Raw genomic sequence first — 26,160 nt, 5'->3', positions numbered from 1 at the left:
CATTGCTAGAATTAAAAGTTAAAGTTTGTTCTGTATTTAGTACTGAGCAACTTTCGGGCGTGGCTTCATCTGTAAAATAACCTTTGCCAGCAAGTGAAATTGCTGATTGTGATGATGTACGACATCGCCAAGACTGTGGGGGAAAGCAAAGATGGAGGATTTAATTTAAAGTTTTATTCCATCATTGAAATAAGTAAAATATAGCATAAATATAAAAACACAATTAATTTTCCCCATAAAAGGTAATAAAATATTGAAAAAATTATGAGTTTACAAAATATTTTTTTTACAAATGAAGTGTTTTCGATTATGGAAAGCATTAAAATTAGTTCAAAGCCCATAACTTAGTGCACTGTTTTTCAAAAATCCCCCCCCCCCCAATTTTGGACCTCCCCCTACCCAAACGAAATTCCTGGCTACGCTACTGCTCCTATCTTAGTTGTAATAAAAGCGAGCTAACGTAAAGCTAGGATTAAATAAAATCCTTCTCTAGTTACGATTAAATGTTTTATTGTAGCATTAAAATACGAAAGTCCATAATTAGCATGTACAGAAAAAACTGACGGCACGACGGATGAAGGTCGTTTGGATTATTGAGGTGTTCCGACTGTCGTGTGCTCGGACTATCAGGGTTCGCTTACACTTGGGAGGATTGGCAACTCACACATTCAAAGGTCCTTCAAAATTAACATAAGCATTGTTCAAGTTTCTCAGAAAATTTATAGTACAATACGGGGCATTATTGTTCAACAAGGGGAAATGCTGTACACCTTGCGCCTTATACGGTATTGCCCCATGCAAGGTGTACGATATTGCCCCAAAACGACATGACGCAGAATTTTCAACCGTAACTTAAAATAAGAACAATATAGGAATTGTTTTTAGCATTAAAAATAGCGCATGATATGGGCTATTAAAACCCACTAGTTTGAATAGTCACCAATATTATGTTTCCCTTGCCTCAGTTTGAGTTAGTCTTTAAAATTACCGCAAAAAAGTTGACAAAACAGAAAAATATTCGTCACATACACGTGCGTAAAGGCAGAAGCTGCCAGATTGTCTTTATCGGCTTCGCTTCCCTTCCGCTATGCGGCAGTACTTCCCAGGGCTCAATACATACTCCATTGGATACAAAATTATGGTGCACGGTATTGCCCCGTCATACGGTATTACCCCCGGTCTACCCTAAGGGTATGTAAATGATAGGTTGGGGAAAAATAAATCCATTATTTTTGCATTAACTTCATTAATCATGCTTTGGATTGTCCGATTTCGGTCAAATATGAAGCGTTTTGTTTGATAATTTGTTGCCATTTTATTGATAGCTTCATAATGCCTCTCTCATGGAAGACTTAGTATTTTTTTCCGAAAAACTATAGTGCCCGTTTTTCTTTATCTTCTCTTGATACCAATTTTTTAACAATCAGGAAGTTATGCAATGGGAGAAAAAGATGATAACCGCTAGGTGCTCGATCTTGACTTTGCGGTGGATGCATTAAAACTTTCCAGCCAAGCTCCCGGATTTTCTGGTGAGATGTTTGTGACCTTGCGTTGTCCTGATGGAACACAACGCCTCTCCTGCTGTCCAATTCTGGCCGTTTCTGGTCAATCGCTAGCTTCAAACGGTCCAATTGTGGACAGAAGAGGCCTGAATTTAACGTTATGCCTTATGAAAACAACTCATGATAAATGTTTCCTTTCCAGTGCTACCAAGTGCACAGCAGAGCTTTCCTGGCCATTAGTCCTAGTTTGACCACCAATTGAGCAGCTTGACCACACTTCGATCATGATCGGTTTTGAACATTATTGTCTACGAAACTCATTCCTCATCCCCAGTTTAAGAAAAGGGTCGCTTTCGTTCCATTGCCCTAAGGCTTCGCAGATGGAAATTCGATACACCTTTTCTTTGTGTTAATTGGTATGGCACCCAAACATCGAGCTTTTTTTCGATTCAGATTTGTTCAAATGGTGTTCAACTGTATTATAGTCGATCTTAAGGTTCCGGGCGATGTTAAGATCACTAACATGCCGGCTAACGTCGATTATTTCTGTGATTTTATCGACATTTTCGATGACGGGCCTGCCTTCGTGCGAGGTGCATCTTCAACATCAAAAATTCCTGAACGGAATCGATAAAACCAAAACTGCTCGTTGGACCAAAGCTGTTGGAGTACGGGGACCGTAACCACCATGCAAAATTTCAGCCGCCTGGCCTGCATTTTCGCCTTTATCAAAGAAAAAATGTAAAATGTACCGAATTTTCTCGTTACTGACCTACATTTTTAACACCCTGTAACTAACAACTGAGTGGATCAAACAATAAACAACATTTAAATTTATTTATTACGAAATGTCACCTTGACAACGAGCTTACATTTGAAATCGTCCGATTTATACTTTACGAGATATCGATCCCTAGAGCCACCAACCTACAAAATAATGGATTTTTTTTCCCCCAACCTAATATTAGTGGATCTTTTGTCGACCCTTCCTGAAGGTGCGTAATAGCGGATGCGACCGGTGGCTCATCGCTTAGAACCCTTTTCATTTCGATGCCAACTCGTTCATTGGCAAGGAAAGTCATTATGAAGAAGGCTTCCCTTCAGTACGCACGCGCTGATGATTTTGGGGCGGAGGATGATGTTTTTCATCGACTGGGGATGATGATTTTTTTCATCGACTGCTTATCCAGCTAAGATTAGACGTGACTCACTGATACGGGGATGAGGCAATGGCACGAGATGCAAAATAATCGCGACACAATTTTGGGAAAAACATCTTGGGCGGAGGTCAACTCCAATAATCCACCCTCGACTGCCGATCTCAGATAATGATCTCCAGCTGCTTGGTATATGGAATTACCCACTGCCACACACCCTGATGAAGGCGTAATCGTGGTCATATAGTACAACATTGAAAAACCCGCGAGAGTGGGGCTCCCTTCAGTAAAATTTACGCAGCAAAAATACGGCGGCATATAACGGTGTTACCTGTCACCAATGCCGTGTCGCCGGCCAGAGCACCAGATGAAGTCACAATAATAATAATAAACCGTCTTTATCGGGCGAGATTGCGACTAGAAAGTCCCATCTTCCATCTAGCTCGTGCCAATGAGGGAATTCGATCTTCCAACTAACTTATCCTTCCATCAAGCCCCTACCTTCCACCTAACCAACATTGGAAGCGCAGAGTAGAGGGTAGGATTTTCAGAAAACCCGAGCGATTGTTGTGGAAGCATCACGTCTCGCTGCTGATCGTGAGTCAAATCCAGTGGCGTGTCTGTTGACGTACAATAGTGAAGATTACGTGATCCAAACGGGTTGAGGTGCGTCGCAATATTCGTTATATGCAGTGACTTCAATGAAAAATTAGCAGAGCCGGAACACACTTCCTTTAACGTTTTTTTTAGAAGTGAAATATTGCTCTGGGCGTTTTTTATTACAAGTAATTATTTACATTTTACTACAAAATTTTTGGTTTTTGTTACGATTGTGTATATTAGAAATTTTGTGGGAACAATATCGATAAAAATGTTATTTGACATTTATTTCTCTTTTATAACAGTCACCACTGGTAATAACCAGTGCCGGATCGGTGTTCCGACACCACGACACCTCTAGTTAACCCTTTTACTGCCAGCCCATTTCAGGTGAGATATACGAAGACTGCCAAGACTATTTTCCGGAATGCTGCTTGAACCTTGCCACGCTGAAAGTGACCTCTTCAGAATGAAAGAGTTCTAACTGCACTCACAACTTTTTCAAACCAAAATTCTTCGGAGATATAAAATAAAGTTTCTACCTCATAGCCTATTTTGGTAAACGGGTTTACAAAACAGACATTTATCACACCTACATAACATTTGGAGAAAAAAGTTGAAGAACTTCCTGTCATATGTTGACATGAACGTGAAATCAACCGTTCGGAATGCCTATTTATTCATTTTACATTCTGCTCGCGTTACTGGATCACAGAATGTTCTTTCATTCATTTATATTCTGCCCCGGGTTACTGAATTTGGTTTGCTAACAACCCGTTGAAATTTGTTTTTCAGTTCCTATAGCATCTGTGCAATTTCATCCAAGAGTAGGATATTATTGAGCCTACGTTGCTGGGTATTTCTTTGTTCCACCCAGTCGGTAAACGGGTGGTATTTTTACAATTTCCTTCTTCCACCAAGAAATGAGGAAAGTGCAAATATTGTACATATAATAGCTTCGGAGCTGACTGTATTTCAGTGAAGGATTCTTGCAGTTTTTAGATAAGTCTCCTCATGTGCCGAGATATGCTTTAGTAAAAGTATTCTGTTTGCATAGGAATTTTCCACATAGGGCTAACTTACTGAAGCCGACACAACAGGTGTGGAATTAAGTTCATAAGCAATAAAAGTTCGTAAGTGGCGCCACAAGTTCTTTTCCTGCGGCGCAAATGTCCGCTGCCAGGTGAAGGACCAGCAAAGTAAACAGCACTTCGGAGAACACCAGAGGAAGCGCGTGGAATGTGCTGAAGAAGTTGTGCGCCATTTCGAAGAGGAGGGAGATCATATTTTGGACTCACCCAGTGATTTCCACCTGAAGGAACACCTAGGAGAGATGAAGTTCGTGACGGACGGCGGTGAGCAAGATGAGTCAAATCCTACCTTCGCAACGCGGTCGGCAGTTGTTATGATGACGGGATTCATAAGTCCACTGTGCGGATGGGGAAAGTCATCGGAGCGCCTGGGTGATTACATCGAAAAAAAGTTGAAGCATTGACCTTTTCAATGATGTATCAAACAATGTAAATAAAGGTCGCATGCAATTACAAAAAAATGAAGACCCTACTAACAAGTTTACCCTCGTATTTGAGTTCCGTAAACGGTTTTACCTACGTCTACCGTAGCAAAAAAACGTATTAAGATGGCATTCCTAATTTTAAGATTCAAAATACATGTTCAGTACCGCACAGAAGTTTTCCGATGCGTAAATTTTGCATGAAAAATTAAAGCAATCTCCAACCTTTATCATACTTATGCTACAACTTGCGTAAAGCCATTTTAAGTGACTTTGATCAAGGATGAGTTTTGCAGTGTAGTGCAGGCATATCCATTTCAGACAATTATAAATATCGTGCCTGTCATTCGTCAGGCTTCATCCGAAGAAATGACAAGAATTTATTGAAAATATTCTAAATTGGGTATACTTTCCAGGTGACAGGATCTCGAGAATACCTTATCAGAATTTCATACGAGGGTGGTGTGTCAAGTCCGTTACTTTATGAATAAAGTTAATTTTTTTCGGCAAAAAAGTGTTTTATTCCTGTACATAGACTCCTTTTAGCCCGATACATGTAGTTAAACGTTTTCCCATTTTTTAAATTTCTTGTAAATTATAGCATTTATCAAGGCCCTAAAAATTAGGCGTTCGTTTCAGCAATAAAACCTTTTTTAATTCTAAAATTAAAAAATTCACGAGCTTATCAAACGTATTTTTAATGCTCGGTACAATTTCGTTTTTTTTTAATTTCAATTTCCAAATCAGCGTCCTCAACAATCAACATATACTCAAGTTTGGCATCGATAAGTTATCGTCCTCCACATTTCGCCATTCTGGACCACTGTGTGCCGATCAAGTTGGCTAATGTATGTAGTTTTTTCAAGAGGAAGGTTTATGTTGCATCCAATTCTTTCAAATTGGCCCTCAGCCAGCAGCCACGAATTTCGTTCGAGGGGGGAGGGTGTAAAACCAGGAGCGAAAATTTTTGAAAAGCCGGGCACTAACTTTTGGGTTTTAAACTAATTTTAACACTTTTCATAATCAAAAAAGCTTTTTTTGTTAAAGAAACATTTTGTAAATTCCTGATGTTTCAAAAAATTGTTTTCTTTTACGAAGGAAAAATATTTGTGTATTTATATTTCGGAGGGGGGGTGTCCGGACACCCCGGACTCCCTCCCAGGCTACGCCACTGATTTTAAGATTCAAACTACATGTGCAATACCGCACAGAAGTTTTCCGATGCGTAAATTATGCATGAAAAATTAAGGCAACATCCGACCCTGCTCCTCCTTACGCTACAACGCTTGCGTAAAGGTTTTTTAAGTAGGTAACATTGAACATGGAGTTTTGCGGTGCAGAGCTGGCTTCTCCATTTAAGACAATTATAAATATCGTGTCTGCCCTCAGCCCCCCTACATCCATGGTTCTTTAGCTACGTATTGTTGCCACATCAGAAGTTAATTTTTTTGCTCTTTAATAGTACAGGGTGTCCCATTTATCTTGTCCACCCGAAATAACTTTTTGTCCAGATGCAAATTTGAAAATGTGTCAAGCAAATGTTCATTAGCCGTCAGGGGAACATTAATCAGCATGACTGCCTTCCTTGTAGCTTTGCTATTTACAAAGATATAAACAGCGGTATGTCTTTTTTAAATGGCACCCTATGTTTTATATCTATATCACAGACATGTGGAATTATGACTCCGCAGTTCCAACAACATACTGCCGCATCAAGTTACAATTTTTTATTCTAAAAGTATCCTCCTTCTTCTAGTTTTTATAATTTCAATTGTTGAATATTATTATTGTTTTGAAATAGTTACTTGAAAAAAGAAAACCAAAAAAATTACAAAATGATATAAATTGCTACTTGCTGCAAAAAATTAAAAAAACGAATAAAAGGCCGGAAGTGATAAAAAAGAAAATAATATAAATAAAAGTATTTACTTCATAATAAACATCCCAATGCAATTTTTTAAATTTGATTCGTATTCACTCTGTTTAATTTTTAAGCTTCTAATATCACAAATACCACACTACTCACACAAGAGGCAAACGCGTACCATAACTCTTGTATGTAGGGTCGAAGATTTTCGCGGTGTTGATCAGGTGATCTCTGCATTCTCTTCGGGTTTTCACCGCGTCCATTGGGTTTTGGCGACAACAGTTTCGCTGACTGCAATGTCAACCCGAAGAGAGTGCAGAGATTTTAACCATTATATTGCTGACTGGCTAGTAGGGGTGAATATGGTTTCCCGGGGCAACTTATGAGCGCGTCTGCGGCGTGACAAATAATGTGAAAGACATCGCGATTACTTTTGATCCAAGAATAATTCGAAGCTTACGTATTTCAGACTGTTCCGATGGAAGATCCCTTTCATATGTTATAGAACTTTTTTCGTTATATCAACTGCATAATTCATCAGTATTGTGCCGCTGGAAGAATCCTATTTTAGATTTCTTCCTTCAGCATTTTCACCATTTTTTACGAATGTAATTCTTTCAGCTTGCTATAGGTCTCAATATATAGTGCGCCAATTTCATTTGAAAATCGACCTTAAATTTCTTCGTTCCGCCTTCCCCAGTTTTTCTTTGGTAGTTCTGTTGAACATTCCGCACCATGCTGGCGACTCATACAGCATGTCTGATCTATCGGAAACTTAACATACCTAATTTATTTCTGATGAAATCTGGAATACTGATGTAAATACTGAGGTTTTACTTCTCAAATGCGTACACTTCTTCCAGTTTTATTTCCCTATTTCAAAGTTTGCCTTTGCTTCATGTAATCCACTGCATTCAAATACAAGGTGCGTTCCGAAATTAATGCAATTATTTTTTAAATAAACTGGTAAACAATCCTAAGATTGGTTTGACGCAGCTCTCCACTCAATTCCCTTATCAGCTAATCTTTTTACATCTAAGTATTTCTTCTCTTTCATATTCTTCTTCGCCTGTTCCATACACTGAGGTCTCCCTTTTCCGTTCTTGCCTTCTACTTGTCCCTCGACGATTCCTTTCATCCGGTCATCATAGGATGGCCAACATATATCTCATGATATTGCCGATAAGGTTGTCTCGTCTTCTTATTAAAGTTTCCGTGAGGCTCCTCAGGCCTTCTTCAATGCTTGCTCGGTCTAACCATTTGATCCACGGACTTAGAAGAATAATAAATACTCGTATTCTTCTCTAGTTCCACATTTCGAAAGTCTCCACTCTTGATTTCTCTGCTGCTGTCATCGTCCACGCCTCACTTACGTAGAGAAGCGCACTCCGAATGCATGATCAGATAAATTGTTTCTTCTATTCTAAGATTAAATTTCTCGATGTTAAGTAGATTTACTTTTCAATGGAATGCTCTCTTTGATTTGGCTGTTCTAATGATAACGCCTTTCTTGCTCCTTCAATTTTTTGTTATTTATCTTCCCGAATGACAGAATGCATTCACTCCTTCCAGTTTTTATTTCCCAATATTTCAATGCTCGTCTTCGCTTCACCTAATCCGCTGCATTCTAACACAAGGTTCGTTGCGAAATCAATGCGATTATTTTTAAAAGAAATTTATCACACGTATTTGCTCGAACATTTTAAATTCTTCACAATACCGCCCTTGACCTTCTACACATTTTTTTCAGCGACTCCGCCATGACTGTTTCGCGCCGGTGAAGGCGTCTTCGGGAACCTCTCGCAAGATCTTCGTCACGACGGATTGCGTCTCTGCCATGAGCAAAATAATGGGTTCATTTCAGGGCTTCTTTAATGTAAGGCAAACAGAAAGAAGTCTGTTGAGGCGACTTCAGGACTCTCGAGGGATTGGGGGCAGCGTTTGAACCTCGTCTTTTGCCAGGAACTCGCGGACTCGTAACGCGTTGTCGAGATGAATTTGCCAGATCTTGGAGATGTCTTTCCTCGTCCTGATGATACTTTTCCGGAGTGTTTCCAGCACGCAGATGTGATAGAGAACATCATTGGCGCAGCGAGGGGGGTTTTTGGGGATAACTCCCCCCCCCCCCCCCCCCAGAGCTCAGAGAAATTTTTAAAATGTAATCCATTTTACTTAATTGGATTGATATTACTAATAGAATAGTGTAAGTATTAATAAAATATCCCTCAGAAATCCGTAAAACTCACCATTTTGAACCATTCATTCCGCAATTTATTAATCTCGCACCTACCTCTTATCCTGGTGGGTATTCCATACCCCCACACACACCGGTATTAGTTGTACCTAAACCCCCCCCCCCTCAGCCTTAATTCCTAGCTGCGCCCCTGGAGAGCATATACTATCTGTCCTTGAGAAGAAAAATTCCTAACAGATCACTCATTCGGTGTCTAAAAACACAACGAGCACTGATTTCACATTTGATTAGCTCATTTTTACAATTTTGGGCATTTACCTCTCCGAGGCCCTTCTTAAAGGCATTTAACCACTTCAAAAATTGTGTGTAAGACAGAACAGAGTCCCCGTAAACCTCACGAATAATTTTGTTAGTCTCCTCCAGAGATTTATACACTCTAGCACAAAAATTACTGTTCGCGCCACAGGGAGTCCCATACTACAATCGCCCCTCGCTTGATTTGTTGTTTGTTGTGCGCCCGAGTGGGCGAGGGTGTAATTGTTTAAACTTATTGTTTTCTAAGTTGTTGGCCGCGAATGTGGCAGTCGTGAATGTGTCGTATTGTAGGAAGGGTCTCAATCCGACGATTCCAGAGGAAGTCATCGACGAGAGCCCGACATTCAGGTGAGTGGATGGTGTGGGACTCCCGGCGCAAATACAGAATTGAGTCCACTATTAATACTGTCGTATCGCAACTTCCACTTTGCTGAATAGACGAATACATTTTTCCGTGACACGGTCGGCGCGCAGAGGTTTACAATAACTGACGTCCTGCCGCTTTCGCAGCTTGTATAGCTCTCTGGTGGTAAATCTTAGAGTTGACCCCATCTACTCCAAATGTTTTTATATGACTCCCACAAATAAAATCCGCACGGGAAATTCAGTTGCATTACTTTCGGAACGCACCCTGTATCTTGATTTTCTTTATCGCTATTTTCATTTGATGTCTACCAACTCATAAATGTTTAACTTTACACATACCCATTTCTCCAGCTAATCAAATCTACATCCAACTCACATTCACCAGAATCTCCTTCAACTCCATCTCTGAATCCTTTCTGGAATACCACTGTTTTGAACTATACTTGATCTTCTTTTTCGTATGAAGATTTTCACAGCTTATTTTACCAATGTTGGTGGTTGTTTTCGGGAATTGCTGCGTAGGTAACATTTTTTGACTCGACGATTCACTCCTCTTACTGGGAGCGTTTTCAAGAGAATGGGAGGGAAACCGTTCTCGTCCCGAGCTTATATAGGTTTCGTTAACCCAATTTTGAATTTTCACGGAAGACGATAGTCGTTGGTCATTAGATTGGGCCAGGAACCTCTCCATATGCGGCTTAGGTTATATCCATCCTACCTATTGAAGTTGTTTGGCCTTTTCGCTATCTCGACGGATTCACGCATAATACGCGGATGATATTCTTCCGTCTTCGCCAATACCCGTGTAGCGTTAAACATTATTCTATGCCCAGGGCTGGAGGCAAAATGTTCAGCGACCGCTGATACGTCCCACTGATGTAGTTTCAACGCTCTTTCATGCTCTTTAAGCCTTTGGGAGATAGAACGCTTGCTCTGCCCCACGTAGCTTCTGCGGCATACTACTTGGTATTGCTTGATAGCCAAAATCTCACAGCAAATCCGTTCTTGACATGATTTATATGGTCTTCCTTACTCAGCCTTAGAATCATGCATTACTTTGCCGGTGGTCCTATTCTTATGCATCCGCCTGACCGCCAGCTTTCGCCAGGACTGCAAATATTCCCTACCCACTGCTCACTCGACGATCAGTGAGGAGCTGCCGCGGGAAATCCAACCGATCCGACCGGGAGACCGATGCGGGCACAGCTGGCCTAACCCCAGCTCCTCCCCGCCTACCACCTACTCAACCACGAATGAATACGTGCAGTCCTTACAAAATCAGACGGCAGCTAATAGGCTTAAGACATACGACTTCTGATGATCACCGCATTATTATTTGATAGAAATTCATCGAAATTAATGAAAACAAAGGACTTTTGAGCCCTCATTTATTTACGAGTGTTGAAACACTTGGCTTTTTAGGCATGATATGGACATGGTGATTGGGCATGTTACAGCTGAGATTGGTGTAAATAAAAACTACACCGCTCTCAAACTAAGCAGACCACACAACAGTCGTTTACTACTAAAAAATTGCAACGACAAACCGAACAGCTTCGCTAATTCTTCGCTTGGCTCAGTTCGCTTCTCATGCAGTGACAAAATAATGCAGTAAAATATTAGAACATATATATTTATCGATGTCTTATTGTACCCAATGGACGGAACTTGAGGAACATGCCCTTTTATAAAAGGCATGCACTGGAAGGGGTGGTCCTTCGCAAGGATTATGAGATTCTTTCTTCTTTAGCGGCAAGGCCGAAAGACCCAATGCGAAATTTACATCTTATTTCCAAGCCGTCAAAATTCGCTTGATTTCGAGCATCAATGAATTGAAATAAAAATCATCCCAGTTATAGCGAACGAGCATTCTCTATTCAGGATATCCAACGAATATAAAGCATATATTTCCTAGAAAGCATTGACAAAAAACTCCTTTCCTTCCACAGAAATTTCCCTCTGCTCGCAAGGAGCTGGCTATACAAAGCAAGCAGAGTGGCTCAGCGGCGCTATAATATTTTTTTTACGATCAAAACCTTGTAAGTCACTTCAAAATTGAGATAAGTAAATGATTATTTCACTTAAAATTACTTTGTAGTACATTTCAAATTTTATACACCGCATATAGGAAACTACAACGTAACGAATGTAAGTTAGTAAAAGGCTACTTTTTACCTCACAAGAATCCAAATTTTCTTGTCCTAAAGGGTGTTACATCGGCATAATCACATTTTATCTCACAATCAGTTACTGAAAATTGGTGAAGACGGTCAAGAAAGAAATACTTTGAAGAATTTTTTCTACAGAATTCAATCCTATACAAAGAACGGCTAGACGACAATTGCGAGAAGAAGATATAAGTAAAAAATACACGTTTGTGACGTAAAGTTAAGGAAATGCTTCTAGACTTTTCTGTAATTTAAATATTGGCATATCAATTAATTCAGCGTTTCTTTATACATTATAATGCATTTTTAAACAGTAGATAGCGCAATATTTATTTTCATGCTGCTATTTGCAACACCGCGCCAAGTTTAGAATAACTTAAATGTTTGCTCAGAGGTCAGAAAGACTGAAACTTCTTTCACTTAGAACTAATGAGTTTACTCCGTTTGTTTATCATTAAAAATATGCCCAACAAAATTTTTTCCACTCACATTTTAAATGGGGGGGATTTAGATTTTAGGGCAACATGATCATTTCCCACGATGGCTCCAGGGATGCGATTCCCATCCTTTTTTTTTACATCACTCGGTACGCCCCTTTCTCCGTCGCTGAAGCCATCACTGATACCCTCTTTCAGCCGCTCAGAACTCATTGCCGCATACAGCGATTTCATCGTCACGATTGGCTTTCTATGGAATTCCAGTTTTAAATACGGAAAGCGGCGGAAGAAGTGATAGAGAGAGGGACGTGGAATGACCGCGTGATTCAGAAAATTATGTGCCAACCCATGACTTATTAACACCACCAATCACCAATTTAATTGGAATTAAATTTGAAAAAATGAGTCGTCATGAATTTCTGGAAGAAGAATAACTCCCTACCACGTAGCTATATAATTCGGGGCACCCAATTAGAGACTGTTGAATCCGTGAAATATCTAGGAGTTAGACTCAATAATGATCTGTCGTGGAATAAACATATTCGAGAAATAACCGGTCAAGCTAATCGTAAAATGGGTTTTGTTAAAAGAATATTAGGAAAGTGCAACGACAAAGTGAGAGAAATTAGCTACTTTTCCCTCGTTAGACCACATTTGGAATACGCTGCCAGTGTTTGGGACCCTCATGAAAAAGGCTTAATAACAGAGTTAGAACGCGCGCAAAGAAGAGCTGCCAGGTATGTGAAAGGTCGTTACGATAGTCTTGCTAGTGTAACTGACCTCTTAGATAAACTCGGATGGGAATCTCTGTCGGACCGTAGATGGAAAAATAGACTAAACCTTTTAGATAAGTTCAAGAGCACTGTATTTTCTAACGAAGTTATATCTTACGGACGCCAACATACTACGGAAGACCAGATCATATAAATAAAATAAGAGAGATAGATTGTAGAACAGACAGAATCAGAATGTCTTTTTTTCCACGATCAATGAGAGATTATAACGGCAGCGATAGAACTCATAAACAGATTGCATGACTTGTAGTCTACATCTACATAATACCCCGCAAGCCGCCTAAAAGGCGTGTGGCAGGTGGTGCTAGGACACCAGCCGTTTACAGCTAAAAAAATGAAGTGCTCTTACGAGATTGGAACTAGCGTTTATTGAAGTCCTTTACTAACCTACGAAATTCAATGCATGTTTTTTTAATTTTATTATAATTTCTAACAGCATATGGTAGTATAATTTGTTAGTATACGTGACGCTTTTTGGACTGTGTGGTGTGCATGTGGAAATCCAATTGCATGCTGCATGCTGGTGATTGATCACCCCCTGCCAAACTCCCTAGAGGTGGCTCGCAGGGTATTATGTATATGTAGATCACTCTTTTGTTTCTTGAATAGCTATATCAATAAGCTGCAGCTATCCCTCTAGGAGTCGGGGTATTATTCAGGTTTTTTTGCCTCAAATGATTTTTTTACCGCCGTCTCCAAAAACATTTTGCGAATACTCCATTACAGATTTCGTTAGATTTGGGTCAGATATATGGACGACACTTGTATAATTTTTTACGCATGGCAAGGAAACAAATTCATTTTCAAGAATTTTATACTCATTTGAACGGGATAAAGGACAACAAAGTTTGCAACGGAGGTGGAGAAAGACGGAAGACTTCCATTCATGGACTTAGTTCTCGTGGAAAAGAGGAAGGATGGAACATTGGAGCATGCAGTGTATCGCAAAGCGACAGCAACAAATCGGGACCGGCACGCTTCATCTCACCATCACCCAGCCCAAATAAATGGAGTGGTCAACACCTTGATTCGCCGCTCCTACACGGTAAGTGGCCAGAACAACTTTGCCGAAGAGAGGCGGAAGCTAGAGGCCATTCTACGGGGAAATGGATTCGACAACAGAGCTATCTCTCAAACATTTAATATTGTCATCAAAAACAACACCGCAGAAGCCGTCAACTCCTCAACAAGTGACCTCAGCGACCAGAAGAAAGCCTTCCTGCCATACATAAAGGGGACGACCGGCATAATAGGAAATATCCTAAGAAAATTACAGATAGGGACAATCTACTCTCAAGTGCAGATAAAACATCTCTTAAAAACCGTCAAGGATAGAACTCCACTACAAGTCGAAGGGGTCTACCGAATACCTTGCCAGACCTGTGGGAAGAACTACATCGGCGAAACAGGCAGATCAGTCAAAACACGCCGAGAGGAGCACGAGAGAGCGATTCGACTGGGGCAGTCAACAAAGTCCGCGGTAGCCGAACACGCAGCACTGAGCCACACAATCGACCTCAAGGAAGCAAAAATCGTTGCCAAAGTAAAAGGTTTCAAAAACAGAGACTCGTCAGAGAGACCTTGGAAATATCTAAAGAGGAGGACAATTTTTACAGGGACACCGCCATTAAAATTAGCCGTACTTGGCAACCCGTAATCAGCAAAAACAATCAACAACCTACTCGGAAAACGTTGGGGCCACCCAATAACTGACGGGACGACATAGCCCTAAAGTTTTTATTCTACATCCATTACAGATGGCTTACCTATTCATTCGAAGCTCCCTCATTGCCAAGTAAAATTCACATCTTCCTATTGCGGCTCCCGAGTTATCCTTTTCTACTTCCCTTCGGTCTAAGAATGCTTCCGTTGCACAATTTTGAAACATGTTTTGTATACGCCCTCACTGCCATTCATTTTCAAACACTAGATGCCCACCCTAGACCCTTATGGCCCAGGTCGTCAAGTTAGAGGTCCAAAATTTCCCTGCGTCGGACATTATCTTCGTTTTTGCGATGGTAAAGCCATAGAATATCCTTATTTCTATTCAATTTCCCTTTACTTGTACTATCTAGTTGTCATTGACCGCTCAGAGAAATTCGTTCGGAGAGAGATCACCCCGATTGAATAAGGCCCCTTGCACACACACCGATTTTGGACGGCTGGCAAAATATCGGCCGTCATACTCATCCCAATGGGAGTCGCCGATCCCGTGAACAATGGGAGACGCCGTCGATATTTTACCGGCGGTCCAAAATCGGTGTGTGTGCACGAGACCAAATGGGAAGTAATTCCTCACGAGAGAGTACGAATAGCTGCGAACCACAGAAGATGCATTCGGATCAGAAGTGTCCGATACGTGGTGACCCGCTTGGCAGGGGTCGGTGACGCCATCAACTTGTTTGCGGAAGGCCCGCTGATGATATGCGACTAATAGCTCGAGAATGAAACGATATGGCGTCTAATTTCTTCAAACAATACTGCAATTGAAGATAATAATGTTTATGAACACGAACCCAATACGTCTATAAAATCAATTGAAAAATGCATCAGAAAATTTGAAATATACTTAGCATTTAATTTGATCAATTTAGTCGCAGAAAACACTTCCTAAATAGTTTTGGCATACGACCTTAGATATCCGGTGGTTTCAGGGCAGGTCCAGGACAGCAACTGAGATCCGAGTCACGTCTTAAACCTCACCAAATGCCGAATATTCGCACTCTCTCTCTCTCTCGAATAGTCTCATTTCTCCACTCCGCCGTCTCCAAAGGACCAAAGTAACGGCGGCTGAGACGGTGAGGGCCGATCGATAAAAAATCTACGGATCATAATCGCTCCGCAAGTTCACCAATGCATGATCCAATTACGTGGTGTGTGCTGACGAAACGCACACACAAACGGTAATCAGGTGTCAAAGTAATCTTCAACTGAATCAGAAAATCCGCAGCAGTCCTTGAATAAAAAACCTGTAAAGATTTGTATTCTATCTTGCATTTAAATCATGTCATCGCCGCAATAAATCAGAAAAAAAAACTTTTTTTTCGACGAATTTCGTTTAAATGCTGCGAAAGTACTTGGCCTTCTTACCCCGATTAGATAATGAGCAACGATTTTATTCCACCCTGATCCAACTGCGTGGTTTCAGCTTATCTCCGGCTAAGTGCATTGTGAGTGCATTCAAAGATTACAAGTGATTTTTGGAAAAACAGGCTTACATACACAATCCACGGGTGTCTTCCGATAGAATAACAGGGATATCATGAAGCTGGTGGTGGCGTTGATTTTTTCGGTAAGATTTCACTTTACATTTACGTTTGAAACATCCTTTCCTATGATTTCGAAAACGTGGGCCTAGCTAATGAATCTATACAGAAAATAGTTGACGAGTTGGACAAATAATCTCTTTCATAGATCATGGCTTGTGTCTTGACCACTCCGGATTATAATTTTCCTGCTTCTCTTTGAAGTTGGTCGAGTGTCAATATATACTATAAAACAATGGAGAACACTGACTCACTCACTCATTTTCACAAAAGATGGTTGACTAAGCAATATCTTAGAGGTTCCAGAAATTCAGAGGGCCTAAATACTTACACTATGGGGATTTTACGGATTTTTTGACTACCTAGAAGGAAATAACGCGCAATATCAACGCATTGTATGTTCCGTCCACTCTTTTGAACATTTCGCTCGTTATTGGTCGATTTTGATGAACAAAATGTCATAATACGTTTAACAAAAATTATATAAACGTAAAATTCACTTCTCTGGGTATGACAAGTGAACTCGTCATGGCCAGTTCCTCTATTACTGTATTGTGTACGACGAGTACAATTATCATGGCTATTTTTCATCGATGCCCTAATCTTTTGCTGTATTATTTCGTAACTCATTAAATTCTCCTTTTATTTTAATATCTGCCTTCAATATGGGTTCGAAGGCCTTCTCCTCAGATTTTTAAGCCCGTAACACCAGTGTACCGAAGAATCGGGAAAAACATCAAAAACTTAAAAGTGGTATACTTGTGCCCAAAAACCTTCAACGTGTTTCAATCGGAAAACAAAAATTTTGCCATCACAGGCAGTATTACTTTGTTCACTAAACTGAGGAATGAAAACTACGGCGACGGAGTGAGCACCGAAACGCTCGCTAAAGAAATGACTATTAATTATTGATTGATTTATTTTTAATGCTACCGATTTCCAAAAGAAAAAACAGACGTAATTTACAAATCTTTTTATCGTTGATCTTACAAATGTAATTATGCAGTTCCAACCTCCACATCAACTCTTCAGTAATCAGTGTCAATTTTTTAAAATATGTCTGCCATGCTAGAGAAATATTATCCATGAGATTCGCGTCCAATGAAATTCGAAAATGACACATGCACGGGATCCTAGTAGAGGTTTTGCGCAGTGTACAGATACATGATAAGTTATGATATGGATAATAGGGTAGTTTCCTTCATCAAAGAAAACGAAAGGTATTGATTGAGATTCGTTACCCACAATTAGTGTATTCATAATATACATACAAATTATTTTGTTTTTGAAATACAGGTTAAGACGAATGGCAATGGTCAATTTCATCCTCATTTGACAAGGCTAGATTGGCGCCCATGCGATTCCACTCCACGTGACGTCACAGGGACTTAGTTTCTATACGAGTAGATAGAAGTTATACATCGTCTGAGGTTACCAATGCATGCATGAGGGACAGAGCTCAGGGAAACATATCTCAATAATCACTTATTAAAACTGGCTAAGGTCGGAAAGTTTTCTTCGTTTGATAAGGTATTAATAATGATTATATAAGGCAAGCGCTATCTGCTGGCAGGGTACTCTGCTACCTGCTAGCATCCTTCGTCGTATCAGCGCTCAAAGCCTCGCCTCAAAGTCACCTCACTTGCGGCAGCGGAAACCAGAATGGCGTCACACGGAGTTTTCCCTGCATACATACCTTGCCGTCGCGTTTTCGCGCGCTTGAAAATGTTCACTATTCATTTAATCGCGTAAAATAGATATAGTAATTTAAAAATCTAAAATCGTGAAATACGTGCTCCAGGAGTAATAATCTTTCGATTTAAGCAACAAAAAATAATAGGAAACCACCCTATTATATATGTGGATTTACCAAGGGTTTAATTATTATGAGAACGCGAGTTGAGACGCATTTTTTAATGGTAGGATGAAATAGTGCAATAATGAACTCATTATCGAGTCTGAGAAGAAATCATCACAAGAAACAGGGACGAACAGGAAAAACTAGGACAGCAAGCAATGAATGCCAACCAATCGTAATTTCATAAATGAAGACGCGTTATCCACTGACATAACCATTTTATGCAAAGAAACTCGATTAACCTATTTATATTGAAAGTAATTGGATGAAGGTCGTGGCAGTCATATTCTAACATAAAAATAATATTTCTTTCTTCAATTTCTAGCATATCTTGGCATTTATGATTGCCGTATCATGTCAATACAATACACTTAAGCAGCGACGATAAGTTTCTCAACTGACCCCGCGGTTATGTTATCATTAGTCCCTTGGAGCCCTTATTGGTCCGAGCATGATAACTTTTTCATGAGGAGTTTCCTTACTACTACCACCGTCACGCGAAAGGGGTCCGCATAGAGGATGCCCAATTCCACCCCAGAGTAAGTTGATTTCTGCAGCCACTTCGGTCGCATTTCGTTCGGTATTTAGGCCGAGTGCGTACCAAAAGCAACCGGTGATATCAACGCAACAGCAACTCAACTCAGTCAACTGGAGTTCCTTTTAGATTTACACCGCGTGTGCATACAAAAGAAACCCAAGTTGACAAGTTTGTCCAGTCACTTATACACATCTCAGATATATATTTCAACATCTTTTCTGTATTTCAGATACAAAGCTTAGTAAAGAACTGTAATTAAATATTTTATAGAACTTAACAAATCGGTTAACTTTGTTATCTTACCTGTTAGTTTAAACTCATCTGCCAGAGCTTGCCGAGCTTTGTCTGTCACCACCCTGTCACAGTACGACTTGTTATGGTTACATAAACAATTAAACTGTTCAAAGAACTGAGTAAATTTAATATTTTCTTGTTGTTCAGCGGCCATATTTACGTACGGTCTGCACTTCACAAGAGCAACTGCGCAACTGGCGACCCGAGTTTACAGCACAGCCGTGACTTGAGTTGCCTCCGTTGGTCAGTCACGTGACCGATGAATCACCGTCGCATCACAGTCGCTTTGGTTTACACAGGCCCACTAAACTCATTGGGTTATTCGCAGGCAACTCAAGTTGCCGTTGCGTTGTCGTTGCGTTGCTATCACCGGTTGCTTTCGGCATGTACGCGGCCTTAATAATGTCCGCGGCGCGGTGATGAATGCAATGTGATCCAATTTTTCCCAATACCTTGCTGTGTAATGTTTGTAATGGCGAGGAATAGCACTGAAAAGTAATGAATTCGATAGATCACATCGTCACGTGTATAAATGTCGGTTAACACCCCTAATTATACCTTACTTCCGCGCGAAACTCGGATCACTTCGCTCGTCAGCGACGCGAGTGGCGACATCAGTAAATCCATTTAAATGCGCGGTCGTTGAAAATACATTTATAAGGCGACACGAGGATCCTCTTTTGAAATATTCGTGGTCACACGCATCGTGAGTTGAACCGCGCATGCCTAACTCAAAACGAACAGGTGAAAACCGTGAAAATCGAATATGATTTTTCTGGCTTGGTCTGCGGAGATCAAGGGACGGTCGATTTTATGCAAATCCGAATTCTAGAAATCCTGTTTTACCTGAGTTTTCGTTGGATTTATGAATGGTGTGGTTCAGACATTCCTTAAAGCGATGACACCGAAACCATGGAATTCCGGTCGCTTTGCAACACAATCAAGGATGCTTAGAATATACCCCAAAGCCCTGGAATAGGTGAAGCCAGGGGCGCAGCTAGGAATTAAGGCTGGGGGAGGGGGGTTGGCCTTGGTGCAACTAATACCGGAGTGTGTGGGGGTATGTAACACCCACCAGGATAGGCGGTAGGTGCGAGATTAATGAATTGCGGAATTTTAAGATAAATGGTTCAAAATGGTGAGTTTTACGGCTTTCTGAGGGATATTTTATTAATCCTTACACTATTCTATCAGTAATATCAATCCAATTAAGTAAAATGGATTAAAATTTCTCTGAGTTCTGAGGGGGGAAACCCCCAAACCCTCCCCTCCCCCTCACTGCACCACTGGATGAAGCCAGACTCGCTCGGGCGCTCCAATAATGGAAAATACCGCGAACTATTTAAAACGGATAAACGGTCAAATTGAAAACGGTCAAATTGAAACGACAAATTGAAACGTCAAAAATTGAACGGTCAAAACGGTCAAATTGAAACGACAAAAAGAATATTACATTTTGAGGTGAAAAGAAATCGTCGTCTAGGATCCAAGTACATCATATCTTGTCGCAAGTGTCAACCTCATTCGAAATCTATGCGCTGAGGATATAAATTCACACAATTGCTTCTTTCCAGGGATGCCGAGTGAAACGAAACGAAAACACGAGGCCTAGGTTCCCGCTTGAAATTAAAATCACCTCGGAGTTTAGTTTCGACCAGGGACGAAACTTTACTCCCGGGAACGAAACTAAATTAATCGACACTGTGCGGCTCATAGTTAAGTTTCGATCCGAGATGTTGAGAGGAAATAGTTTCGACCCATGTCATGACAGAATATGGATGGGTTAAAGTATTGAGCGTAAAAATTTGAATGGCCAGTTTGCGTCCACCGTCCTCCTGTTAGTGATAAAAATTTAAGTGCCCCATACATCTAATGAGGGTAGGCCGAACTTCTACTTCATTCAACCATACTTCGCACTCGGTGTGTGGGTTGAAACTTATCTGTTTGAAGGTGAAGCACGTGGTCCCTCCGGTGCGAAATATAATCTGTATAATTTCGGCCTGGAGGTTTAGTTTAGTTTCGAACCGAAGTAGTTTTGACTGCGATTTTATTTCGACCATGAGTTTAGCTCCCCGGGATAAATTCTTTTTCGTTTAGTTTCTGCATTACGCTCCAGTGAACAAAACTATTGAAATTTTATTTGACAATAGTGTCCGACCATTATTTTGAGGTGGTATGGTTTTGTTCTGACAATGTGTTACTTTAAGTGAAAAATGACTCGTAACAATCACTAGTATTTAACAGGCGATTTAATCGGATTTTTCCCATCATTCGCTATACATACATTTATGTATAAACTCTGTGTACTCTTAGCCACTTTACTGGTGGCGATATCCATGAAAGTATGCTTTGTTAATGCATCTGTTTTTTATTTCTGATTACCATTAGCTGTAATAATATTAAATACCATTAAAATAGCAAGGAAATGGCAAGTTTACACAAGTAAAATTTCATTTTCAGCCAAACTGGTTGTAGAACGTGACCGTGGTGATTGACAACAATTTTTCCCTACGACTCTAGGATATATGTTTGAGACATTAATTCGCGAAGCCTACCATAAAAGTAGTTAAAGATACTCAAATTTCTTAGGAGAGATGTCGTGGAACATAGCAAATGACAAAAAAAGAAGATATCGTATGCCCACAATTTATTTACAGAGTACAACACGTGCTTCGATTGTTATACAATCATCCTCAGCAGTGCCGCAGTTGGGAAAAAAAATTAGGCGGTACTCCGCAAAATTTGCCAACAGCTGAACATGTATTATACATCCAGCCGTGATTGAAATGTCAAACTCCAACTTTTATATTAGTTCCAAGTTGTGTCTCGAGATAACTCTGAACAAGTAAATAATCATTTCCCATTTTTCTTTCTTAAATCCATTGGAAAATTTACAGTAGAGCTATTTTTTACATTTAAAAAGGTAACCGGTTTAATTAAAAAGGTATTTTAACCGGTATGCTTATAACGAGTTTGGATTTTAGGGGGTACGCCATACCGGCCCAACTATAGCACTGATCCTTAGGTACAAATGGTTTACTGCGTGCGTTCTATACAGTTAAATGCAATAACGAGTTATGACAAAAAAATTCACCAAAACATACGCATGGACCCTTGTGAGATTGTCAAGTTTTGGTCAAAGTATGCGTGGCTAATCCTAACCAGACCAGTGGCGCCGACTCCATGGGGCCCGAGTCCCCTCAAAAATTCGTTAAGGGTGTGAGGAAAAAATGTGCCAGGCTTGGCGATTTTCCCCGGAGTGTCCAGACATCGAGATTCGAGTTATCAGGGTTCTAATGTTGATCATATGACTCTTTTAAAATGCTTTAAAAAACTTAAAACTCACTACTTATAAAATTTCCCGGGGCAATATCCCCGGTTTGGGCCCCCCAATATTTTTTGTAAGTCGGCGTCCCTGTTTCTGACACACTTCGCTCCACGATCGGAACCATTGGTGCCCTCACCAGTATATTACAACCTCCTTGGGGTAAACCACGTTCACCCCAAATAGCCAGTTAGCAAAATAATAATTATGGTGCGCACTTGTCTTCTGTGTGAGTTGTGTGTTGTTTTATGTTAGAAGAAGCTTAAAAATTAAACTGAGAGAACATTAATCAAAACAAAACGTTTATAAAAATTGCATCAAGATGTTAATTATACAGTAAATATTTATTTATTTGCACCACTTTATCTTTTAATAACTTCTCGCCATTTTTCATTTATTTTATTTTTTGCTGCAAGTAGCAGTTTTCATCATTTTGCATTTTTTTTCAATATTTCAAACATGATAAAAAATTTTAACAGTTGACATTGTCAAAACAAGAAGAAGGAAAGGCATAGGAAAGACTAATAGAGGAGTAACTAGATGAGGCAGTATGCATGCTGTCGGAATTCTACATCTATATCTACATAATACCCCGCAAGCCGCCTAAAAGGCGTGTGGCAGGGGGTGTTAGGACACCAGCCGTTTAGAGCTATTAAAAAAAAGAAGTGCTCTAACGAGGTTGGGACAAGCGTTTATTAAAGTCCTTTATTGTTCGGGGGAAAAACGAATTCCCATATCTATCCGTTCGGCAAAAAATCTCTCTTAATTTATCGCTTCTGTCGGACCTGGAAATATAGTGTGGCTCTAAGATTATGTTCTCTGTGTCGCTCTTAAAGATATCCATTCTTAATTGTTCAAGCAATCTAAGCCTAGCGCGCAGCCTCCGAGTCTCCAACGGCTCCCAGCCTAATTCGCTTAACATCTGGGTAACACTGTCTGTACGCCCGTAGCGGTTTTTGACGAAACGCGCAGCCTTCCTTTGTATCTTATTCAGTTCGCGGATTAAGTCTTTCTGCACTGGATCCCATACACTCGCTGCATATTCAAGGTGCGGTCGGACGAGAGCGAAATAGCACCTTTCTTTTACTTTCTCATCCGAAAATCTTCCCACAATACGCTTGACGAATCCTAATTTCTTCAGGGCTATGCCGCAAATATTCTTTATATGTGTTCCCCACGAATGTGTGAATATGGGATATGTGTGAATTGTTGGGTAATAATTAAAAATGTCTATAATTAGTGTTTTATTGGTTTCCCCAAGCCTAGACTTAGCACTGTTGACTGCTGTGGAGGGGTGATGAACTGATTAAATTGTTTCCCGATTTCCCGTGCATGTATTTGATGGGGCGCAATTCTAGAGGTGCTTCTCAAGATGGCCAGATGCGCAATTTCTCGGAATCATTTGTGGATGGAGGGGGCATTATCAGCCTTCCATTGCTCACAGTTTATTGAATGGCAACGACTATGGCGTTGTGCTCATGATTTTTTTTCGATTAAAGGTTTACGTAGGTAAAAGTAGCTTTAAATTGCATAACTGTGATGTCTTACCTTGTTTACTGTTTGTTTAAACTGGGACTAGCCACGGTGATAACTTATACGGGAGTCACCCGCAATGCACAATCGTGCGAAAGATACACAGAGAGAAAAAAAATCATCCGCCTTGACCGGGATTTGAACCCGGATACCCCGATTTCCGGTCGAGTGCTTTATCCAGTTAAGCTACTGAGGCGTCATCGCTGTGCGCACGATTAGGACTGCATGTGGCATCATATGCTCAGCAGTCCAGCAACACCTTGTCCGGTAGTGTCCAAAAATATCCACAGGGAAGAATGACGCCTCGGAAGCTTGACTGGATAAAGCACTCGACCGGAAATCGGGGGATCCGGGTTCGAAACCCGGTCAAGGCGGATGATGTCTTACCTCTTATTTCCCTCAACAAGCGTAAAATCACGAGACCCATAAAAATTTTCCGATTTAACCCTTAATTTTATAAGTATTTATTTTGCGTCGAATCTGAACAAAGATTACAAAATGGCCAACAAGAAGTTTTTTAATCATGCCACAATAATGTTTCCTACTCCTCGACATTTTGATTACTTGTGATTTTGTGATCACCTTAACATAGAAGGCAAATTGAACTGCGATATTGGATTTTGGAGGAGTTGGTGGCTCTCTGTGTGGTGCTAATCACAAATGAAACCCGCAAAGTAAAATTCATTCCATTTCCAATCTCTGTCAGATTTTCATTTCGTACTCATTTCCATTTGTCATGAACATACTGAACTGAGAGTTTCAATGTACGACTCAGTCTTTTACTACTGCGCAACCACCTTTCGGAACTTTGTTTATATATTCAATCCAAACCTTTCAACGTTCATTTTTTTCCGCACAGGTTCTGGCGTTCACCGCTTCGCACAGTTTGCCCCGCGATTACAACCCCGCTTCGCACGAGGGTCAGAAGGTCAGGGGCGAGGAAGGAGGGAAACAGAGGGTGGATCCTGGAACTATCTGCACAACAGACGACACCGGCCAATTTACATGCCTCGGCATAGGATACTGTGCAGCTACTGGAGACCACTGCGAAAATTTCTACCATTGCATACCAACAATTGATGGCAATTATGAAAGGGAAAATTGTACATGCCAAAATGGGAAAATATTTTCAGATGATGATCCGGAAAAACCATGCGTTGCGGGTTCATGCGACAATGTATTCATCACCAACTGGCAGCCACTGGTTTCGGGAAATGTAGACTTCGTGTGCGATCCAGTAGAAGAAACGACTACGCAGGCAACTACGACAACTGAAATAACAACTCAGGAAACAACAGAGTCAACGAAGGAGACCGCAAGCACAACACAGGAGACTACAGGGACCACTACGGAGACTCCAAGCACCACACAGGAGACTACAGGGACCACTACGGAGACTCCAAGCACCTCACAGGAGACTACAGGGACCACTACGGAGACTCAGAGCACCACACAGGAGACTACAGGGACCACTACGGAGACTCCAAGCACCACGCAGGAGACTACAGGGACCACTACGGAGACTCCAAGCACCACACAGGAGACTACAGGGACCACTACGGAGACTCCAAGCACCACACAGGAGACTACAGGGACCACTACGGAGACTCAGAGCACCACACAGGAGACTACAAGGACCACTACGGAGACTCCAAGCACCACACAGGAGACTACAGGGACCACTACGGAGACTCAGAGCACCACACAGGAGACTACAGGGACCACTACGGAGACTCCAAGCACCACACAGGAGACTACAGGGACCACTACGGAGACTCAGAGCACCACACAGGAGACTACAAGGACCACTACGGAGACTCCAAGCACCACACAGGAGACTACAGGGACCACTACGGAGACTCAGAGCACCACACAGGAGACTACAGGGACCACTACGGAGACTCCAACCAGCACACAGGAGACTACAGGGACCACTACGGAGACTCAGAGCACCACACAGGAGACTACAGGGACCACTACGGAGACTCAGAGCACCACACAGGAGACTACAGGGACCACTACGGAGACTCCAACCACCACACAGGAGACTACAGGGACCACTACGGAGACTCAGAGCACCACACAGGAGACTACAGGGACCACTACGGAGACTAAAAGCACGACGCAGGAGACTACAGGGACCACTACGGAGACTCAAAGCACCACGCAAGAGACAACAGGGACAACGGAAGTGAGTACAACACAAGAAACGACACCGAAGACCACGGGAACGACCCAAATGAGCACTGAAACCACTCCGGAATTGACCACTAAATACGATTGCATGGGTCTCGGAAATTATCCAGATCCGAACGACTGCCACAGTTACTACCACTGCGTCAGCGACCCCTCCGGAAACTTATTTGTCAAGCACGAAACATGTAAAAAAGGGTATTATTTCAACCCTGACGATTCAATGTGCGAGCGAGGTTC

At 41.1% G+C, this 26,160-nt stretch overlaps 2 protein-coding genes across 2 annotated transcripts in view; one reads left to right on the top strand and one right to left on the bottom strand.

The window, feature by feature from the left end:
- The window catches only part of LOC124159541, a 64,356-nt gene extending 48,676 nt beyond the window's left edge, over positions 1-15,680 (bottom strand). Inside the window, exon 1 of the mRNA XM_046535421.1 lies at positions 15,546-15,680. The gene's annotated coding sequence lies outside the window, so the exon portion shown is untranslated. The remainder of the gene's footprint in view (positions 1-15,545) is intronic.
- On the top strand, positions 13,800-25,842 carry LOC124159778. The gene is made up of 3 exons (XM_046535696.1): positions 13,800-13,958; positions 24,587-24,809; positions 25,016-25,842. Exons 1-3 carry the CDS (start codon positions 13,800-13,802, stop codon positions 25,840-25,842), a joined length of 1,209 nt encoding a protein of 402 aa, XP_046391652.1.
- The last annotated feature ends 318 nt before the right edge of the window (positions 25,843-26,160 follow it).

Source organism: Ischnura elegans, chromosome 5 (assembly GCF_921293095.1).
Source record: "Ischnura elegans chromosome 5, ioIscEleg1.1, whole genome shotgun sequence".
Classification (NCBI taxonomy): domain Eukaryota; kingdom Metazoa; phylum Arthropoda; class Insecta; order Odonata; family Coenagrionidae; genus Ischnura; species Ischnura elegans.
The sequence above is the reverse complement of the archived record's forward strand: the minus strand, read 5'-3'. Positions and strand labels throughout refer to the sequence as shown.